The sequence below is a fragment of the Belonocnema kinseyi genome, chromosome 7 (assembly GCF_010883055.1).
Source record: "Belonocnema kinseyi isolate 2016_QV_RU_SX_M_011 chromosome 7, B_treatae_v1, whole genome shotgun sequence".
In the NCBI taxonomy this organism is placed as follows: Eukaryota; Metazoa; Arthropoda; class Insecta; order Hymenoptera; family Cynipidae; genus Belonocnema; species Belonocnema kinseyi.
The window spans coordinates 50,155,256-50,174,857 of record NC_046663.1 but is presented as its reverse complement, the minus strand read 5'-3'; the positions used below and the strand labels follow the sequence as shown (position 1 = coordinate 50,174,857).

General features: G+C 24.9%; 1 protein-coding gene across 12 annotated transcripts in view; it reads right to left on the bottom strand.

Annotated features, from left to right (window-relative positions):
* Positions 1-19,602, bottom strand: part of LOC117176885 (laminin subunit gamma-1) — a 110,119-nt gene that overhangs the window by 45,427 nt on the left and 45,090 nt on the right. For 8 of the 12 annotated variants that reach the window (XM_033367250.1, XM_033367249.1, XM_033367246.1 and 5 more), the window contains exons 6-10: positions 18,983-19,086; positions 10,064-10,252; positions 6,605-6,830; positions 2,596-2,855; positions 2,332-2,504 (exon numbers count right to left, since the gene is read on the bottom strand). In XM_033367250.1, coding sequence (XP_033223141.1) covers positions 2,332-2,504; positions 2,596-2,855; positions 6,605-6,830; positions 10,064-10,252; positions 18,983-19,086 — 952 coding nt within the window. Of the gene's footprint in view, positions 1-2,331; positions 2,505-2,595; positions 2,856-6,604; positions 6,831-10,063; positions 10,253-10,371; positions 10,666-12,671; positions 12,748-18,982; positions 19,087-19,602 lie in introns of those variants that run through there. The other 4 variants (XM_033367252.1, XM_033367255.1, XM_033367254.1 and 1 more) reach the window with 4 other exon arrangements.

Below are 19,602 nucleotides of genomic sequence, written 5' to 3'. Positions count from 1 at the left end.
TTCCGAAAAGCGCATCGTTTATTGTAAAAAAATTCATGAATGTTTTCACAAAAATTTTGTCATTAAGACGCCATTTTGAAAATACTAAAACGAAAAATCGATGTTTTAACCATGGATTCTCAAAGTTTAGACATTTATTCCACCCGTTAGTGAGATTCCAGTTTAATTACTGACTCGAAAAGCTTTGGAAAATGGTTCACAAAAAAAAATAGGCACGATAAATCACGTTTTTTTTTTTGTTTAAACTGCATTTTGGGATAATAAGAAAATTTTTTGAGGAATTTCATTGGCACCGTCGGAAAGAGGAGATCTTAAGCAATAAAAATATATGTGTCTCAATTTTTTCTAGTGTCGAATAGTCTTAGTTATTGGCCGTTGAAAAGCAGTGTACCGGTAGTGGCGTTTTGGCCGTTTAAGGGTTAACAGGATGTTCAGTAATTCCTATGAACAAAATGCAAGCTATTTGCCAGGTTTCTCAGGTCAAGAAATCAAGTTTTTCCAAGTCTATTTTTTTCCATAAAATAACCAAATAACCGTGTAAAAGATAAAACATTTCAATTTTTTACTGGCAAAAGTCATAAAAAAACAAATGATTAATTTTCTGCGAACATAAGTCGTCTTTGTGAAATATTTTGAAATATTTTTAAAATCGAAATCCTAGAAATTTTGTAAATCTCGATTACATTTTTTAATCATTTTAAATCTTTCTGAATTTGTTGAGTTCTATTTAAATATTTTAAATCTTTGTGATATCTAGAAATTTCTGTAAAATCTTTTGAAATCTTTTAAAATTGTTGTAAAATCTTTCAAATCCTTGAAATCTTTTAAATTCTTGAAATGTTTTTAAATCCTTATGGATTCTTTGAAACATTTGTGACATTATTCTGAAATCTTTTGTATTCATTTGAAATCATTGAAATATTTGAAATTTTTATGAAATCTTCTAAACAAATTTGAAATCCTTTAAAACCTTTGAAACGTTTCCAAATCTTTAAAATTCTTGTATTCCTTTGAAATCTTTATGAAATTTTTAAAATCTTTGTAAAATCGTTTGTATTCATTTAAATCAATTAAAATATTTGAAATATTTGTGGAATCGTTTAAAATTTTGGCAAAACTTCTGAAATATTTGAAATTTGGATAAAATCGCTCAAATATTTAAAATCTTCATGAAATTTTTTTGAATTTTTAAAAATATTTTGTAAAATCTTTTGTATTCATTTAAATTAATTAAAATATTTTAAATCTTTGTGGAATCTTCTTAAATTTTGGTAAAACTTCTGAAATCCTGGAAATCTCTGAAATCTTTGTGAAATATTTCGAAATATTTTGAAATTTTTGTGAAATTTTTCTGCAATGTTTGTGAAATCTTTTATGTTCGTTTGAAATCGTTTAAATTTTTTTTAAATCTTCTCCAATTTATTGAAACCTTTTCAAATTGTTTAACATATTTTAAATACGGTGTAATGTACGCATTTTGAAATCTTTTAAAATCCCAAATCTTGAAAAATCCTTATGAATTCTTGGCAATATTTTTTTAAACTTTCTGAAATATTTTTTGTTACTTTAAAATCATTAAAATGTTTGCGAGATATTTTGAATCCTTCTAAAAAATTTTAAAGTTGTTCAAAATCTTTTAAATGTTTCGAAAACTTTGGAATCTGACAGGCATTTAAAAAAAAATAAAATCCTTGAAATCTTTTAAAAAATATTAAAATCTTTGTGAAATTGTAAAGATCTTGTCTACAGGCCTATTTGTCAATCTTCAATATCCTTTTAAGTCTTTGAAATCTTTTGAAATCTTTTCAATGATTGAACCATGAATATCACAAAAAATGTATACTTTAATATTCTATATTAGCAGATAAGAAAATAAAAACTTATAGAATTATTAACAACGTTCATTACAATCTATAAAGTAATTAGTGCAGTCTACAAAAAGTTCCTCAAAATCTCTTTATTTACTCTATAATGAACAAAAGATCAATTATATCTTGACAAATAAAAAACTTTTGAGTGCGAAGATGTCTTCTAAACGAGATATTTCTTTCATATCCGACAAAAATATTCAAATTACTTTTTACATTTCAATAAAATAACTATTTTAAAAGTAAAACAAAAATTCGAACTCAATGTTCTCGTGAAAAATGCTGGACCCCCTGATAAAAAAAAGTTGATTTAAATTGCATTATACAATCTGATTAGATATTTCTTCTAAAAATTTGTAAAATTCCCGGTCAAAAATGTCATATCCCCGATTTTCTTTGGAAAATAATAAATAAATGAAATTACAATTAAATTAATTTGTAATTTTATTAAATTTTTACTCACAGTAACAGTTGGTAATCGATTATCTTGACCAAAAATGGGTTGTGTGATTTGCTCGCCATTTCCGCCCTCTAAGATTAAATCTCGAGCTGTTGGCGCTGGTCCGGTTTCGCCGATTCTCAAATTAAATATCAAGTCTTGGTTGTAGGATGCTCTCTGATCTCCAAGGAATCTCTCTGTTTTTTTTTTTTAAATAATAATAAATAAATCATCAGTAAGCTATAATTGAATTGTTAAAAATTAATTGAATTTAATCGGATTATTAACCTGGGGCAAGGAAATAAACATTGTCCCTATCAGAAGCAGTGACAGCGACCGTTTGTGTAAGGGCATCATAGTTGAGAGGAATGGGAGTTCCAGTGGCAACTCCAGCTGTCCAGCGCTCATTTCCTCTGACAAAGCCACTTTCGATCGCTGTTTTTGAGTAGCCTGTTGCTGAATTACAAAGTACTGAATGGCCGTAACAGAAGCAAGGAGTACACCCGAATTCGTTCTCCAGGGCGAGGTTGAAATATCCAGGACGACATCTGAGTAAAAAAAAAAGAAATTATAGAATTATCCCTTTTTATTTATACCTTTTTGTGTCCTGCAATTTTTTAAAAAATATTATGCTACTGGTGGATAGTATCGGACCAATAACCGGGAGACCTACTGAAAATTAGCTTTGACTTTGAAAAAGGATAACGCCGTTCAGAATTATTCAGAATTGTTTAACGGTTGGAAAGCTGTGGAAAGCTTATTAACTTCTGCGTGAAATGAGATCTAGCTGAAAAGTAATTTGGTCTTGTCGGTATTGATTGATTGATTTATTTAATTTATTTTTTGTTTATTATTTATTTCTATTTTAAGGGATTTTTTACTCCAAATTTAACTGTTGGTAGGAGCTAGGAAAATGAATCGACAATATCTAACATCAGAAATTAACTAAATTATTTATTGGATATTTCACAAAAGTGATCTTTAGGATTTTAACTTTCATTTAGGCTATTAAAAATATAAATAGTATTTAACCATTTTTTATAAATTAGTCTTTTTTTGTTGTTCGAAATAATTCTTTTTTTTAACGAATATTTAACTATTGTATTTTTGGATGTAAATTATGATTCTTAGTTGAAAATTCAAGTATCTGGTTGCAAATTAATGTATTTTATTGAAAATCTGTTCTTTTTTAGTTGAAAATTAATCTTCTTGGCTAAAAATTCATCTTTATGCTAGAAAATTCAACAGTTTGTTCGCAATTTTTGTCTCTTGACTGATAAATCTTTCTTAGTTGAAAATTCAACTCATATTGAAATCTCGTCCCTTTTGGTTGAATTCCCCTGTTTTTGATTAAGTTTTTTTTTAAATATTTACTACTACATTTTTTTATTCAGGATTCGTATTTTTTTGTAATAAAAATGTAATTACTTGGTAGAAAGTTAAGCTCTTGTTAAAAATTATCACCAAGATACACATCAGGACAAAAAATTGCAAAATAAATTAATTTTGAAACAAATACTTAAATTTTCCACTAAAAAATATGAATTTCCATTAAAAAATGGAATAGTTCAAAATTATTTGGTTAAAAATTTAAATATTTTATGTAAAATTTAAGTATTTTGTTGAAAACCTAACGATTTTATTAAAAATTCTTTTTTTTAATTGAAATGTCAACTATATTTTTTGTTAAGGAATTATCTTTTTATTGGTTCCTTTAAAAAACAATATATTCTTTTAAATCCTTTAAAATTTTGAAAATCCCGAGAAATCATTTGAAATCCCGTACAACATCTTAAAATCTTATATTTTTTGAATTCCTTACAAATATTTAGATCTTTGAAATTCTCTGAGATCCCATAGAATCTCATGAACTATGTAGAAATCTTTTGAAATCTCGTAAAGTCAGTGTAAATTTCATTCCACACAAAATGAAAGGTCTTTTTCAGGATTTCCAGGGCAAGAAATCAAGTTTTTTCACATCTGGGTTTTTACATTAAATAATGAAATAACCGATTGTTATACATGTACAAAAATGAACTATTTCGTTTTCTATTGGTCAACATTTTCTAAAGAAAGGACAGCCATAAATAAACAAGTAATTTATTACGAACATAAGTCGTGATTGTAAAATCTGTGGCAATATTTTAAAATTTCTGTAAAGTCTTTGAAATCTCTTTAAATCTTCGAAAAAATTTGAAATCGTTTAGAATCTTTGAAATGTTTTGAAATCTTTGAAACCTGGTGTATTTTTAAATTCTTGAAATCTTTTGAAATACTTATGAATTCTTTGAAATATTTCTGAAATCTGTACTGTCCCCTTTTTTAAATCTTTAAAATTGTAGTATTCTTCTGAAATATTTGAAATATTTGTGCCATATTTTTGAAATCTTTTCTATTAATTTGAAATCATTAGAATATTTAAAATGTTTGTGAAAATTTGTTAAATCTTCTAAACAAATTTAAAATTGTTTTAAATCTTTCAAATGTTCTGAAATATTAGTAATATTTATAAAATCTTTCTTAAATCTTTTATTATTAATGTTAATTCATTAAAATATTTAAAATCTTTGTGAAGTCGTTTGAAATATTCTAAAAAAATTGAAATCATTTTAAATGTTTTAAGTGTTTTGAAATGTTTTGAAATCCTTACGAATTTTTTGAAATATTAGTAAAATCTTTTGTAATCATTTGAAATCACTGAAATATTTTTAATTGTTTAAAATCTTTAAAAAAATTGAAATCTTTGAAAATCTTTGAAATATATTTAAATCTTTTAAATCTGGTGTAATGTACCCTTTTCGAAATCTTTGAAATTTTCATGAAATCTTTTGTATTAATTTTAAATCATTACAATATTTTAAATATATGTGAAATTTTTTGAACTCCACTGAAGAAATTGGAAATCATTTTAAATGTTTCAAGTGTATTAAAATATTTGAAATCTTCAAACGAATTTTTAAATCGTTTTAAATCTTTCAGATGCTTTTAAATCTTTGAAATCTGGTGTATTGTACCCTTGCTATAATCTTGGAATATCTTGAAATATTTTGATGGTTTTAAAATTTTTGTGAAATGCTCGAAATATTTTCAATGTGGTGTGCATGCCTTTTCTTTGCGTTTTTTAAAATCCTTGAAATCTTTTTCAAATCGTTTTAAATCTTTTGAAATATTTGTCGAATCTTTTGTATTTGTATGAATTTATTGAAATATTTAAAATCTATGAAATCTCTTGAAATCTTCCAAAAAATTTTGAAATCGTTTAGAATCTTTGAAAAGTTTTGAAATCTTTTGAAATCCTTATGAATTCTTTGAAATATTTCTAAAATCTGTAGTTTCTCCTGTTTAAAATCTTTTCTATTAATTTTAAATCATTAAAATATTTTAAATGTTTGTGAAATTGTTTGAAATATTCTAAAGAAATTGAAATAATTTGAAATCTTTAAAATATTTTTAATCTGGCGTATTGTATCCACGTTGAAATATTTGAAATTCCTTAAATATTTGGAAATCGTTATGCATTTTTTGAAATATTAGCAAAATATTTCGAAAATCTTTTGTAATCGTTTGAAATCACTGAGATATTTTAAATCGTTTAAAATCTTCAAAACACTTGAAATCTTTAAAAAATTTCGAAATTTTTGTAAATCTTTTAAATCTGTTGTTATTTACCCTTCTCGAAATCTTTGAAATATTCATGAAATCTTTTGTATTAAATTAAAATCATTCAAATATTTTTATTGTATGTGAAATCTTTTAAAATCTTCTAACAAATTTTGAAATCATTTAAAATGTTTCAAGTGTTTTGAAAAATTAGAAAACTTCACGCCTTTTTTGAATTTTTAAAATCCTTGAAATCCTTTTCAAATCGTTGTGAAATCTTTTGAAATATTTGTGAAATCTTTTGTCTTTGCTAAAATCATTGAATTATTTAAAATCTTTGTGAAATCTTCTAAAATATTTTGAAGCACTCGAAATTGTTTGAAATCTTTGAAATCCTTTGAATCTTTTGAAAGATTAAAAATCTTTGTAAAATTTTTGTGAAACTATATTTTGATTAAAAAAAAACTTTTCAGTAGCAAGATTTCTTCTGAACAAGATGTCTTTTTTATAATAGACTAAACATTTTTTATTACTTTTCGCATTTCAATAAAATAACTGTTTAAAAAACAATGATTCTAGGTTCTCGTGAAAAACTCGAGGAAATTTCCAGGTTTTCAAGATTTAAAAAAAAAATTTAAGGAAAATTCCAGGACGGAAGAAAAGTGTAAAATTTTAGAAATCGTTTTCAAATACTAACGTTTTACATCTTTTTCCTTCGACATTGTCTTTGCACTGACAGGTACCAGTGACAGGATCACAGTTGGGAGTATTTTTGAAAGATCCTGATACGAAGCATTCGCAAGAAGCGCAGCCGTAAGAACCGAAATTGTAGAAATTTGCAGAGCAACGGTCACACTTGTCGCCAGTGACTCCAGGTTTACATTGACATTTACCTTCACTGTTGCACTGCAAACTTCTTGAACCTGTAAAAGAAGAAAAAGAAAATTTATTTAATCTTCAGACCCTCTCAGGCATTTTTTTCAAGAAAAATTGCAATATTTAAAGATATATTCAGACAAGATTAATTTCCAACTAAAATGATAAATAGTTACATTTTCAATTAAAAAGACAAATTTGCATCCAAATTGTTGAATTTTAAATTAGAAAAGATCAATTTTCAACCAAAAATGGACACTTAAATTTTTAGTTGAAGAAATTAATGTTAAACCAAACTGATAAATTTTCAAGTAAACTGATGAACTAACGTATCTTTAACTAGAATAGTTGACTTTTATACGAAAAATATTAAATTTCTATCATAAATTTTAATTTTGTACAAAAAAGGCCAAGTAATTCAACCAAATAGTTGAATTTTTATCCAAAACAGATATTTTTAAACCGAAAATAGAATGTTTGCATTTTCTGTTAAAAATCCTATTTTCTTTTCCCCTTTTTTAAAGAATTTCTCTTTTTTCCCTGTTTTTAGAAAACTTCCCCTTTTTCTCGTTTTTCGCTTACATGCGAATAGAATTAATCGAACTTCATAAGAAAATCTAACTATTTTTTTAAAGTTAATTCTTTTTTATTTAAAAGTCTACTATTATATTTTTGATTCCGAATTCATCTCGTTTGGTGAACAATTCTACTATTTGGTTGCATTTTTAAAAATTATTTTTCTTAGCTGTAAATTAAACTATTACATTTTTAGTAAAAATGAATCATTTTCAGTTGAAAATTCCACTATTAAGATAAAAAAGGTTGTATTTTGTAGTAAATTTATCTTTTTAGATACAAAATTAATCATCTGGATTGCAAAGTCAACTACTTGGGTGAAAGTAGAACTACTTTTTTTAAAATGAGTTTATTAGTTGAAGAGCCATCCCTTTGATTGAATATTTATATGTTTTTGTTTTTTTGAAACTTCGTTCTTTTTTTAAATTAATTTTTTCAACTGCTAATTTAACTTGTCCATTTTTTGCTTGAAAATTGATCGTTTTTAGTATAAAATTCAAATTTTTGTCTTAAAAATTCAACTGCTTTGTTGGAAATTTATCTTTTTAGGTTGAAAATTCTAATACTTTTGGGTACAAAATACAATTTTTTGTAGATAATTCACCTTTTTGACTTAAAATTTAAACAATTTTATTGGCTTTATTTTTCTCGCTAAAATTAACAATCTTTCTTGGTTGAAAATTCAACACTTCTGGCAGAAGAGTCACATTTTTCGTCGAGTATCCATCGCTTTTTTTTTTAATTATGTTTTTTATTTGAAATATAAATATTTTTTGTTGAAATATTTAATTTTTGTTTTTTTGAAACTTCGTTCTTTTTTTAAATTAATTTTTTCAACTGCTAATTTAACTTGTCCATTTTTTGCTTGAAAATTGATCGTTTTTAGTATAAAATTCAAATTTTTGTCTTAAAAATTCAACTGCTTTGTTGGAAATTTATCTTTTTAGGTTGAAAATTCTAATACTTTTGGGTACAAAATACAATTTTTTGTAGATAATTCACCTTTTTGACTTAAAATTTAAACAATTTTATTGGCTTTATTTTCCTCGCTAAAATTAACAATCTTTCTTGGTTGAAAATTCAACACTTCTGGCAGAAGAGTCACATTTCTCGTCGAGTATCCATCGTTTTTTTTTTTAATTATGTTTTTTATTTGAAATATAAATATTTTTTGTTGAAATATTTAATCTTACATTTTTGGTTAATATTTTAGCTTTGTTGTGTTTGTTCTAGTTCATTTAGTTGGTTGATTGTTTAACTAATTTGTTAAAAACTTTGTTTTCCTTTTTGAAACATTTTTTTTATAGAAAATGACGCCTCTTTAATTCAAACTTTTTCTTTTTTGAGTACAGATACATAATTTTAGTTTAAATTGTATCTCTTTGCCTGAAATTTGACTATTTTGTTAACAATCAATTTTCTCAATAAAAAATTCTTTTTTTTTACTTAAAATGTAACTTTTCCATTTTTAGATAGAAAGTTGTTCTTTTAGTTTCAAAATTCAACTATTCAGTTAAGAATTAACTATTTGGTTGCAAACTAATATATTCGGGTACAAAAACCCACTTTATTGTAGAAAATTTGCTTGTTCGGCTTGAAAATTTAAAAAATTGGTAAAAATTTGATCTTTTTGGTAAAAAGTACAATTGGTTAAAAATAAATCTGTTTTGACAGAGTATTCAATTGTTAGTGATTTCAAATTAAAATCTTTTTTAGTTGATATATCAACTGTTACATTTTTCGTTCAGCAATCATCTTTTTTATTGAAAATTCCTCTTTTTGTGTTGAAAATTCTATTATTTTGGTTGAAGATTCAACCATTCCATAAATAGTCTTTTTGAATAAAACATTCGCCCATCATAATTAAAAATTCATCTTTCTTGATTGAAATTTCAAATATCTTCGAAAAGATTCGTCTTTTTCGCTTGAAAATTTAACTATTTGGTTGAAAATATACTTTTAATTGCGAAAATTCAACTATTTGGTTGCAAATTCTATAATTTATGGTCGAAAATTTAACTGCTTTGTTTAACATTCATCTTTTTGCAAAGAAAATTAATTTTTTTGTATCGAAAATTCAACTATTTTCTATCAAAATTCATCTTATTGGTTTGAAAGTTGAACTTTTTACTTGGAAATTTAATTATTGTGTTGAAAATGTTTTTTTTTTTTTAATAGAAAATTCGTCCTCTTGGATTGAAAATTCATTTATTTTAGTAGAAAAGTTCTTGATTGAAAATTGAACTTTCTTCTCAAAAATGTATCTTTTTGTCTTGAAAATTATACGAATTGGTTGACAGTTGAACAACCTTGCTCAAATTAATTTTCTAGCTACAAATTTATCGTTTTTAATTAAAAATTAATCTATTTGATTAAAAATTAATTTTTTGTTCAAAAGTCATCATATTCTTAGGCTGGAAATTCAAATGTGTAGTAGAAAATTCATCTCTTTGGTTTAAAGATTCAACTATTTGATCAAAAATACATCTTTTCAGATTAAAACGTCATCTTTTTTCTAAAACATTCAACTTTATTTTAAAAACTTCATTATTTCGCCAAAAATTCAGTTCCTTTGGTAGAAAATCGTTAAAAGTACAATCTATTTCGACTCGAAATTTTATTCAAAAGAATTTATTCCTCTATAATTCCCCTATTTTTTCAAAAATCACCTTATTTTCTCTGTATAATTAAATTAGTTACTAACCGGTTTCATCACAGTTGCAAGCCACACAATAATTATCTTCAGGTCGTTGGAAGAAATTTTCTCGACATCTTTCGCAGTTGGCACCAGCTCGATTGGCCCTACACTCCAGACAATGACCACCATGTCCTGTTTGTTTGTATAATTCTTTGTCGAAAAAGCACCGATCCGAATATCCATTGCAGTTACAGGCTGTAAGTAAAAAATATTCAAAATTATTAGAAGAAATAAAATTTTTAGGATTTTTATTAATTAAGAGATAATTGAAAATTTGACTCGGTTTAAATTGATCTAAAAACCAGTAAACTTACTCGAGACGGAATATTGTATAATTCCATTCCAACGAGAAGAAACACTTAATGTGATGCCGTTGAAAAGTATAAAAAATATCACCACTCCCATTATAAAAGTTGATGGCTGAGCATAAAAATTCTATCGTCAGCACATCAAACACTTCTCGAATATTAAATATAGTATCTTTATCATTCACTTTTTTCATATGTATTTAAATTAATATTTCAAAATCTGCATTCTTTTTTAGACAAAGTATCCACATCTTCACAGAGATTCTGAGAATCGTAAAATCTTGAAAAAACTAAATACAGGGTGGCTGTTAAATAAAAAAAAAACGGGTTTTACCGGGTCCGGAAATTTTTCAAAATCAATCAAATTAAAAAATGTTAACATTTTTCAACCAAACTATTTTAAATTAAATTCAGTTAAACCGAGAAATTGTTTTTTTTCTAACTTATTTCCAATGCTCTAAATTCAAGAATGAATCAATAAATTTGTAAATTTTCAACATTATATAATTTTTAGTATTTTTAAGCTAGAAACATTAAAAATATAACGATTTTTTTAAATTAGTACCTAAATTATTTTAATTTTAGGTGGCTACAAATCAATATTGTTATTATTTATTATTTTTTTATTTTTCCTGTAAATTTCTTTTAAAATGTTAAAAAATAAACAAATTTTCCCAAAATCTTTCAGATACTTTTGGAAATTTTGGACATTTTAAAACTTTTTAAAATATTCTCTTAAAATTAATTTTTTGAAATAAAAATCATTTTTAATTTCCTTAAAAATCTTTTCATGATTCCTAAAAAGCTTCTAAATTTTTTATTCCAAATCTGGAAAAATCTCAATTTTATTTAATTGTTCTTTTTTATTATATTTTAAAATTCAATAATTTCACTTACAAATTAAAAATGCTTAAAATAGAACAAATTTATGTTAATGTTAATCAATTCTAAAAAAATAATCTGAAAATCTTGAGATTAACATTTTATTAATTTTCAAAATCGACTTTGGATAATGGTTAAAAAAGGAAATTTCATTTTTTTCAAAAATAAAAAATTGCACCCGAGTTACGGGGATGCTGAATGAGAATACAAATTTTTTATCAAATTTTAAATTTAGTTACAAATTAAGACTGCCTCAAATTTGTAAGTAAATTTTTTAATTAATTTTGTTTGTTTTAATTATTATATTATAAAATTATATTTTCCATTTTTATGCTATAAAACAATTTTCGCTAAAAAATTTTGTCAACTAATTCTGTACTGAAACCCTTCAATTATTATTTACTTTTTAATTGTTAAAGTACAGTTCAATTTTTAAAAAAATCCTTAATTAATTTATATTTAGAGTTGATCAACGAAAAACTTTTTTTATGAACACATTTTTATTTGAAATGCTTTTAAAGGACGACTGATAAATCCCGAAAAATTAAATAGCCGACAGAAAAATTTCCAAGTTGGAAAATTCCTTAATGATAAAATTCTCCAATTGCACAATTTCCGAATAAGAAAATTCCCGAATTGGAAAATTCCCGAACAGTTTATAATATACCGGCAGAAAATTGACGAGTTATAAAATACCTGAACCAGGAAATTCCCAAATTTAAATGATAAGATTTTTTTACTTATAAAATTAATTAAATTATTAAAATGAAAATTGTATTAATAGCCTTATTTTAATTGTTTATATTTGGAAATTTTATTATTCGGCAATTTTGAAATTCGGAACATTTCGGGACTTTTATTATTTGAGAATTTTATGGTGTCGAAAATTTTATTTTTCGGGATTTATCAGTCATCCCTTTTTTAATTTATAATCATTTAAGTCGTAAACACATCATTTAAAATTTTTTCACATTAAAAATATAGATATAAAAATGGAAAATTATTTCATTAAAAATTATAGAATCACGCATTGTAAACTGAATGATATCATAATTGAAAAAGTTAACAGTTAAACGAAAAATAAATAAAAATTTGAAAAAGAACTTGTATAAAATTTGTATATAATTTTTTTTAAAAGAGTAAAAATAGATTTTTCTTATAAAAGTGTGGAAAATTCCCAGTCAACTAATAGTTTCTGATAAACAATTATTATTTTAGATCACCCGATTAATAAATCTAAAAATGTTTCATAACTTTTAATTCACTTTTTGGGTAATTTGAACATATTTTCTTTTTTTAAGGAACTATCTTAAAATTTGTTTTGATCACTTCTACACTCAGAATTTCTGTTTATAAATTTCTAAATTTTTTTGGTTATTTTATTTATAAATTTGAAGTATGAAAAATTGAACTTCTTTGAATACCAGACAGGTGAGAGATCGCGAAATCGAGACTGGTATCCGAACAGTCGGGCACTGTCACTGAGGCTGAGGACAGTGGTCTGAGGTCTCTCGTATAGTAGTATTATACTTCTTGGTGCTGGGGAACAATCCCCCCTTTAAGCCTTAAAAGAGGCGATGATCGTAGAAGGAAAAGCTGGTTAGGTAATGCGACTGTGAACCAGACGATACAGGTCTTTACAGGGTGTACAGAATGATAAGTTCAAGATACAAGAGCCTCATATAAAATTAAATAAAAACAGGTGTTTTTTTTTAGAAAGTTTTTTCAACTAATTTTCTTTTTTGCTTGAAAGTTCAACAATTTGGTTGCTAATGCAACTGCTTGGTTAAAAATTAATTTGGTTGTTGAAACTTTGTCTTTTTGGGTTTAAAAATTCATCATTATTTAGGGAGCGGATTAGATCCACTGTGAAGTTAGCTGAGGAACGCAGCTCGGCTCTCAAATATGGAGAACCGTCAGCCCGGCAGAAAGGTGGAAGCGTAGAAATGTAAGTAGTTTTTGGAAATTCGCAAATGAAAAAAAAACTTGCAGTAATTGTACATAAAGTTAAATGTAAAAATGTTTTATTCCGTTTATAAAAAATATTCTAAGGTTAACAATATCTTTTTAGTTGCAATTTTATTATTTGTTTGAAAATTCAACAATTTTTTTAAAAGTTATTCCTTTTTAGTTGAAAATAAACTGCTTGATTGAACAGTTGTATTTTTGCGTTGCAAATTGAACTAATTTTTTGGATGAAAATTAAACTATTGTTTTCATAATATGTATTTTTAATTAAAAAATTAATGTATTTCAGTATAAATTGCATCTTATTTGGATAAAAATGTAACAGCGTGGATAAAAACTAAACGACTTTTCTTTTCATGTAATCCTTTTTGGTTAAACATTAAACTATTTCATAGGAAATTTCCTTTTTGTTTAAAATCCATATTTCCATGTTGAAAAGACAATTCAATTTTTTTTAAAGAAAATTCAAACATTTTTTTTGAAAATTTGTTTTTTGGATTAAAAAATTTATCTGTTTTAATAAAAATTTAATCTTTTGGAGGTAAAATGCAACTAATTAGTTTAAAATTCAACAATTATGTTAAGACGTTATCCTTCTTGGAGGAAAATTCAATTTTTTTGTTGAAAATTCAACTTTTTGGTTTGAGAATTCGAGTATCTTCATAGAAAATGTACTTTGTAAAAAATTAGTCATCTTTGCTTGATAATTGAACTATTTTGTTTGACAATTTCAAACGAAAATTCGAAAAAGTTCAACTTTTTTGTTCAAAACTGATCTTCCTAACTGAAAATTCTTCTTTTGAATTAAGGTTTATCTCTTTGGATGAAAATGTAACTATTTTGTTCAAAAATTAATTAATTGTTGAAATTCACTATCTCTTTGCTTTAAGGTTTAACAATTTAGAGGGACTTTTTTTCTCTCATGACTGAAAAATCTTTATTAAATGAAAATCCTTCTTTTTTATTTTAAAATTTTCGTTGAAAATTTAACAATTTAATTTTTAGAAGATTAATCTTCTTTGTTAAAAAAACAAACATGTTTTGGGATTGGAACCTTTATTGAAAATTCCTCTTTTTTACATAGGAAGTTTCTCTTTTTTGGTAGAAAATTAAACATTTTGGTGCAATATTATTTTTAATTCAACTAGGGAAGGTTGAAAATTGAACTGCTTTGATAAAAATCCATTATTTTGGTTAAAACATTTTTAAATTAAAAATCTAACTATTCTTTTTTGGTTGAAAATTCAACTATTTAGTTTAAACCCCAAGAATTTTCTAAAAGTTAGGAATTAATCTCTTTGTTTAAAATTTAAATATTCGGTAAAAAATACGTTTTTATGTTTGTTCAAAAGTAATTTTTTAACTGAAAATTTAACGATTCCACATTTGGTTGAAAAACTATATTTTTTAGTAAAAACAGCAAATCTTTGGTTAAAAATTATTTCATTTATGTTGAGGATTCAAATATTTAAATAAAAATTCGTCGTTTTGGTGGAATTAAATTATTTTTTATTAAAAATAGAAATATTTTTTGGTTCAAAATTCAAATACTTATTTGAAAGTGGAACTACTTTGTTCATTTTTTCAGATGATAATTCATCACTTTAGTTGAAAATTGATATCTTTTTTTTATAATAATTTATAACTATTTTGTAGAAAATTTTCTTTTTTTGTTAAAATTTAATTTGTTCGCTAAAAATTGAACTATTCTATTTCTGATTGAAAATTGATCTTTTTATTTGAAAATTAGACTGTCTAGTTTTAAATGAAAATTTAGAATTTTTAAAAACAGGCTCTCTTTGATCTGGAATTTTTATTTAACAACTCCCTTTGATAGATTCTCAAAAACTTCTAATTGTTGACTTAAAACAAAATCAGTTAATTGTTTTGCAAGAAATGATTTATTGATCAGTAAAAAAATAATTAAAATGTTTTTTTTTATAATTAGACAATTTTTGCTTTAAAAAAAGCATATAAGATAAATGAATATTATTAAAATTGAATAATTTATTTAATAAATCTAATAGAAGCCAAAATGCTCTAGAACACTGAGTAGACTCGTAAGAAAAGTGGCTTTGAAAATCAGGTTTCTCAGGTCTCTACTTGCATCTCAGGGCACTGACACTTATAAAAATATTAACTTTTTTTTAATCGAGTGAAAAAATAAAAAAAATATTTTTGTGCGTGTAATAACATTTATATTGGTTTTAAAAATACATTTTAATTCAATGAAAAATATTCTTGAAGAGATTCTTTTTAAGGAAATGAAAGTTGATGTTGGATATTTTTACGATAAAAAAAGTTCAAATTTGATTTTTGAGTGATTCGATGACCGAATTTAATGGACACCGTATAGAAACCCTGCCACTACACGTGGAAGAAAAGGGCATGTATGCAAGATACGTAGAGTCGGCTTCTCCAAAGAAATCTGTCGGGCGCAAAAGAAAGGAATTTTATTGTTTTATTTTCTTTAGTCACTGCTCGTGCTTGAAACTTATGCCAACCAAAAAAGTAGGTTCAATTAACATCGAGGCCTGAGAGAAGTTGAGAAGTCTACTATTATATTTTTGGCTCGGAATTCATCTCGTTCAATAAAAAAATTCTGTATTTGTTTGACAATTTTATTATTTTGTTGAAAATGCAACTAATTTGTTAAAAAAAACATCTCTTTTTGTCAGAAATTAAGCTACTTGCTTAAAAGTTGAAATAATTTGTTAAAAATCCATTTGATGGGTTGTAGATTCATCTCCTTATCTCTTTTGTTGAAAATGTAACTATTTTTTGAAATTAATAATTCGTCTTTTTTGGTCGAAAATTAATCTTCGTAGTTGAAAATTTATCCTTTTTTGATAAAAATTCGTATGTTTGGTTTAAATTTAAATATTTGGTTAAAAACAAGGGGCCATTCACTCTAAAATCAGATGAATCTTTGCCGAATAGGATTGTTAAATTATGCTCTTCTTTATTTTTTAGATACCCAAAAATTTTATTGCTGAGAAAAAAATCAATATCAAAAGGTTTTATCAATATTTTCGAAAAATATCGAAACTAATGCGAGATAGAAAAAAGTGTTAAGAGACCGTTTTTTATAACTTTTGTAGAAAAACAATTTTATTTGTTTGACGTTTTTAAATCATTTCTTGCGGTGTTTCGAAAAAAACATTTTTTGGTAGAAAAATAATCTTCTTGCTGAGAAATGTATCTTTTTGGTTGAAAATTTATAAGGTTTACAAATATTTCACAGGATTTTAAAGGTTTTGAGCGGATTTTGAGAAATGTAAAGGGTGTTCGATGACTTCACGGAATTTCAAAGGATTAGAAAGATTTCCAAATATTTCAGAAGATTTTAAAGAATTTTAGCGGATTTAAATCAGTCATCATTTTTACTCATTTTAATCAGTGGCAGAATTCTAGCTGTGAATTATTTGTACTCTTTAATAATAATTCAGTAAAACTGACTAATTTATCAGTAAAAATAACATATTTCCAGAGACTTTAATGGATTTTAATGTATTGAAGCTATTTTGAAATATTTCACGGAATTTCAAGGATTTTAACTGTCTTTTCTATCTAAATCTTATGGGATTTCCCCGGATTTTAAAGAATTTAATTTCTTACCGAAGCATTTTCGGAAATTTTGAAGAATACTCAGAGATTTTAATTGGATTTCGAACAATTTAAGGAATTTAAAGTGATTCCATAAGATTTAATGTAATTTCAAAGGGTTCCTGAATATTATAAAGAATTTTAAGAAGTTTTGAGTAATTCTAATGGTTTTCAAATGATTCTAATAAATTTTAATATATTGTACGGAACTTCAAGAAATTCTGGAAGATTTCAATTAATTTTATGTCGAAATAATTCGCAGATTTTAAAAGACTTTTAGAGATTTTGATAGATTTTAAGGAATTTCCACGGATTTTAAAGGATTTTGTGAGATTTGTATGCGACTTTGAAGGTTTCAAGCGATTCCAAAGATGTTTACGAGTTTTAAAGTATTTAAAGGGATTTTAAAAGACTTAAAAATAATTCACAGGATTTCAAGGAATTTTTAAACTCTTAACGGATTTTAACTCATGGAATGTCAAAGGATTTTAAAGAATTTCATGCAATATCAAAATATTTTAAACTTATATTTCTAAGGTTTTAATGGATTTAAAGAGATTTAAAAAGATTTCTGGAAATCTCAAAAGATTTAGACGATTTTTAAAAAATTCGAAAAATTTTAATGGCTTCGAAAAGATTTTAATAGATTTTAATATGCCGTAAAGGATTTAAAGAGACTTCGAAAGATTCCAACGGATTTAAAAGATTTCTTGAAAGATTATAAAGTACATCGAAGGATTTTAGAGGATTTGGTAAGATTTCAAAAGATTTAACGGAATTTCAAAGCATGTCTGAATATTATAAAAAATTTGAGGATATTTTTTTTTTTAATTACGGAATTTCAAAGGATTTCAAAAGATTTAAGGCGGTATCGAAGTATTTTTATAAATTTGGAAGAATACTGGGAGATTTTAATGATATTTTAAGGGATTTAAAGATATTTAAGAAGATTTAAAAAGATCGCAATTGCAAAATTTTACAGAATATTATGAATTTTAATAGGAAATTTCGAGAAATTTTAATAGATTGAAATATATTGTAAGGGATTTCAAAACATTCTGTAGAATTTAATTTATTTTTATGAGATTTCAACGATATAAAGGGATTATAGGGAATTGTTATGGGATTTTCAAAATTCCAAGTGATGTCAAGGACTGTCATAAGTTTTAAAGAGGTTTAAGGGATTTAATAGATTTAAAAATAAGTCATGGGATTTCAAAGGATTTGAAAGGATTTCATGCGATAACGAAAGTTTTTTCACCAATTTTGAAGGATATCAGGGGATTTTAAAGGGATTTCAAAGATTTGAAGGTATTTGAAGAGATTTCAGTCAATTTCAAAATATTTTCAAAGATTTTAAAGGATTTTTATGGATTTGAAGAGATTTAGAAGGGGTTCGATGATAACATAAGGGGATTTTAACGGGATTTCGAAGATTTAAAGAGATTTAAAGAGGTTTCAGTCAATTTCAAAATATTTTCAAAGATTTTTAAGGATTTTAAAGGATTTCAAAGTATATTCACGAATTTTTCAGGATGTTGTAAGATTTAACGGAATTTCAAAGGATTTCCGAATTTTATATAGGATTTTAAGGAATTTGGAGGATTTTTAATGGATTTAAAAAGATTTTAATATATTTTAAGAGATTTAAAGAGATTATGAAACATTCAATTAATTCTTTTCATTTTTTATTATATTTAAAATATTTGAAGGGACCTCGTAAGGCTTCGAAATATTTCACGGAATTTCAATGATTTTAACCAATTTGTAGAAATTTAAAGGGATTTCTACGGGATTTAAGGTTGAATGAGTGATTTTCAAGATTTTAAGCGATTCCAAGAACTTTGACAGTTTTTATTAATTAAACCTAATAAAAATTATAATTTTGCATTTTTTCTTGCTGATGTGTCTGTTTCCATTGATATAAATAATATGAACTCTAATTTTTATATTTCGAAATAACAAAATATTTCTAAAAGTGAATATTTTTCTTTAATATTTATAAAAAGCGAAGTGTAAAAGTAATTTTGAATTAGAAAAAAGAACTATTGTTATTTTTATTGTTTAAAAAAATTAAATGTATAACTTTGAAGATCTAAAGATAAAAATCTTTTATCGGAAATTCACGAAAGGGCAAAAGTAAATTATTGTTTTTACTCACCTTTACACTCATGAGCATCTGTGGTCGTGGCACGTCCCCAGGGAGCGTCGTTGTAAAATGGTAAGCATTCGTTGCAGTCTGGACCAGTCGTGTAGTGCTCACAGCTGAAAAAATAAAAATAAAATGATTTTTCAGTGTTATTCTTAAGAAAAGAATCAATTTTGTGACTTTGGATATAATAAAATTATTCTAAAGAATTTATATTTTAGTTCAGTTGAAAGAAAAACCGACAGTTTGATAGTTAAACCATTATAAACCAAAAGTATTAAAAAGAATTCAGGATAAATTACTAAGAATTCAGGGTGAATTCCACAATTATCTCAAATTAATTTTGAATTTTATTTCAAAATCTTACGAATTTCATTGAATTCTCTTGAAATCAAATTTCTTAAGTCCAAGAAAATTTTATTTAATTAATTTCATAATTCATAAAATTTTTGAAGTATTAAACTTATACGTAGATCGAATTTAAAAGTGTATTAAAAATGAACTTCAAAGTTTTGTCTACAATTTTATTCTTTGGTCTATAAATTATTCTCGTTTTTCTACTTAAATGCAAACTGAATTAATAGAATCTAAAAAGAAAATCTTTTTTGTTTAAAAACTTTATTATTTGGTTG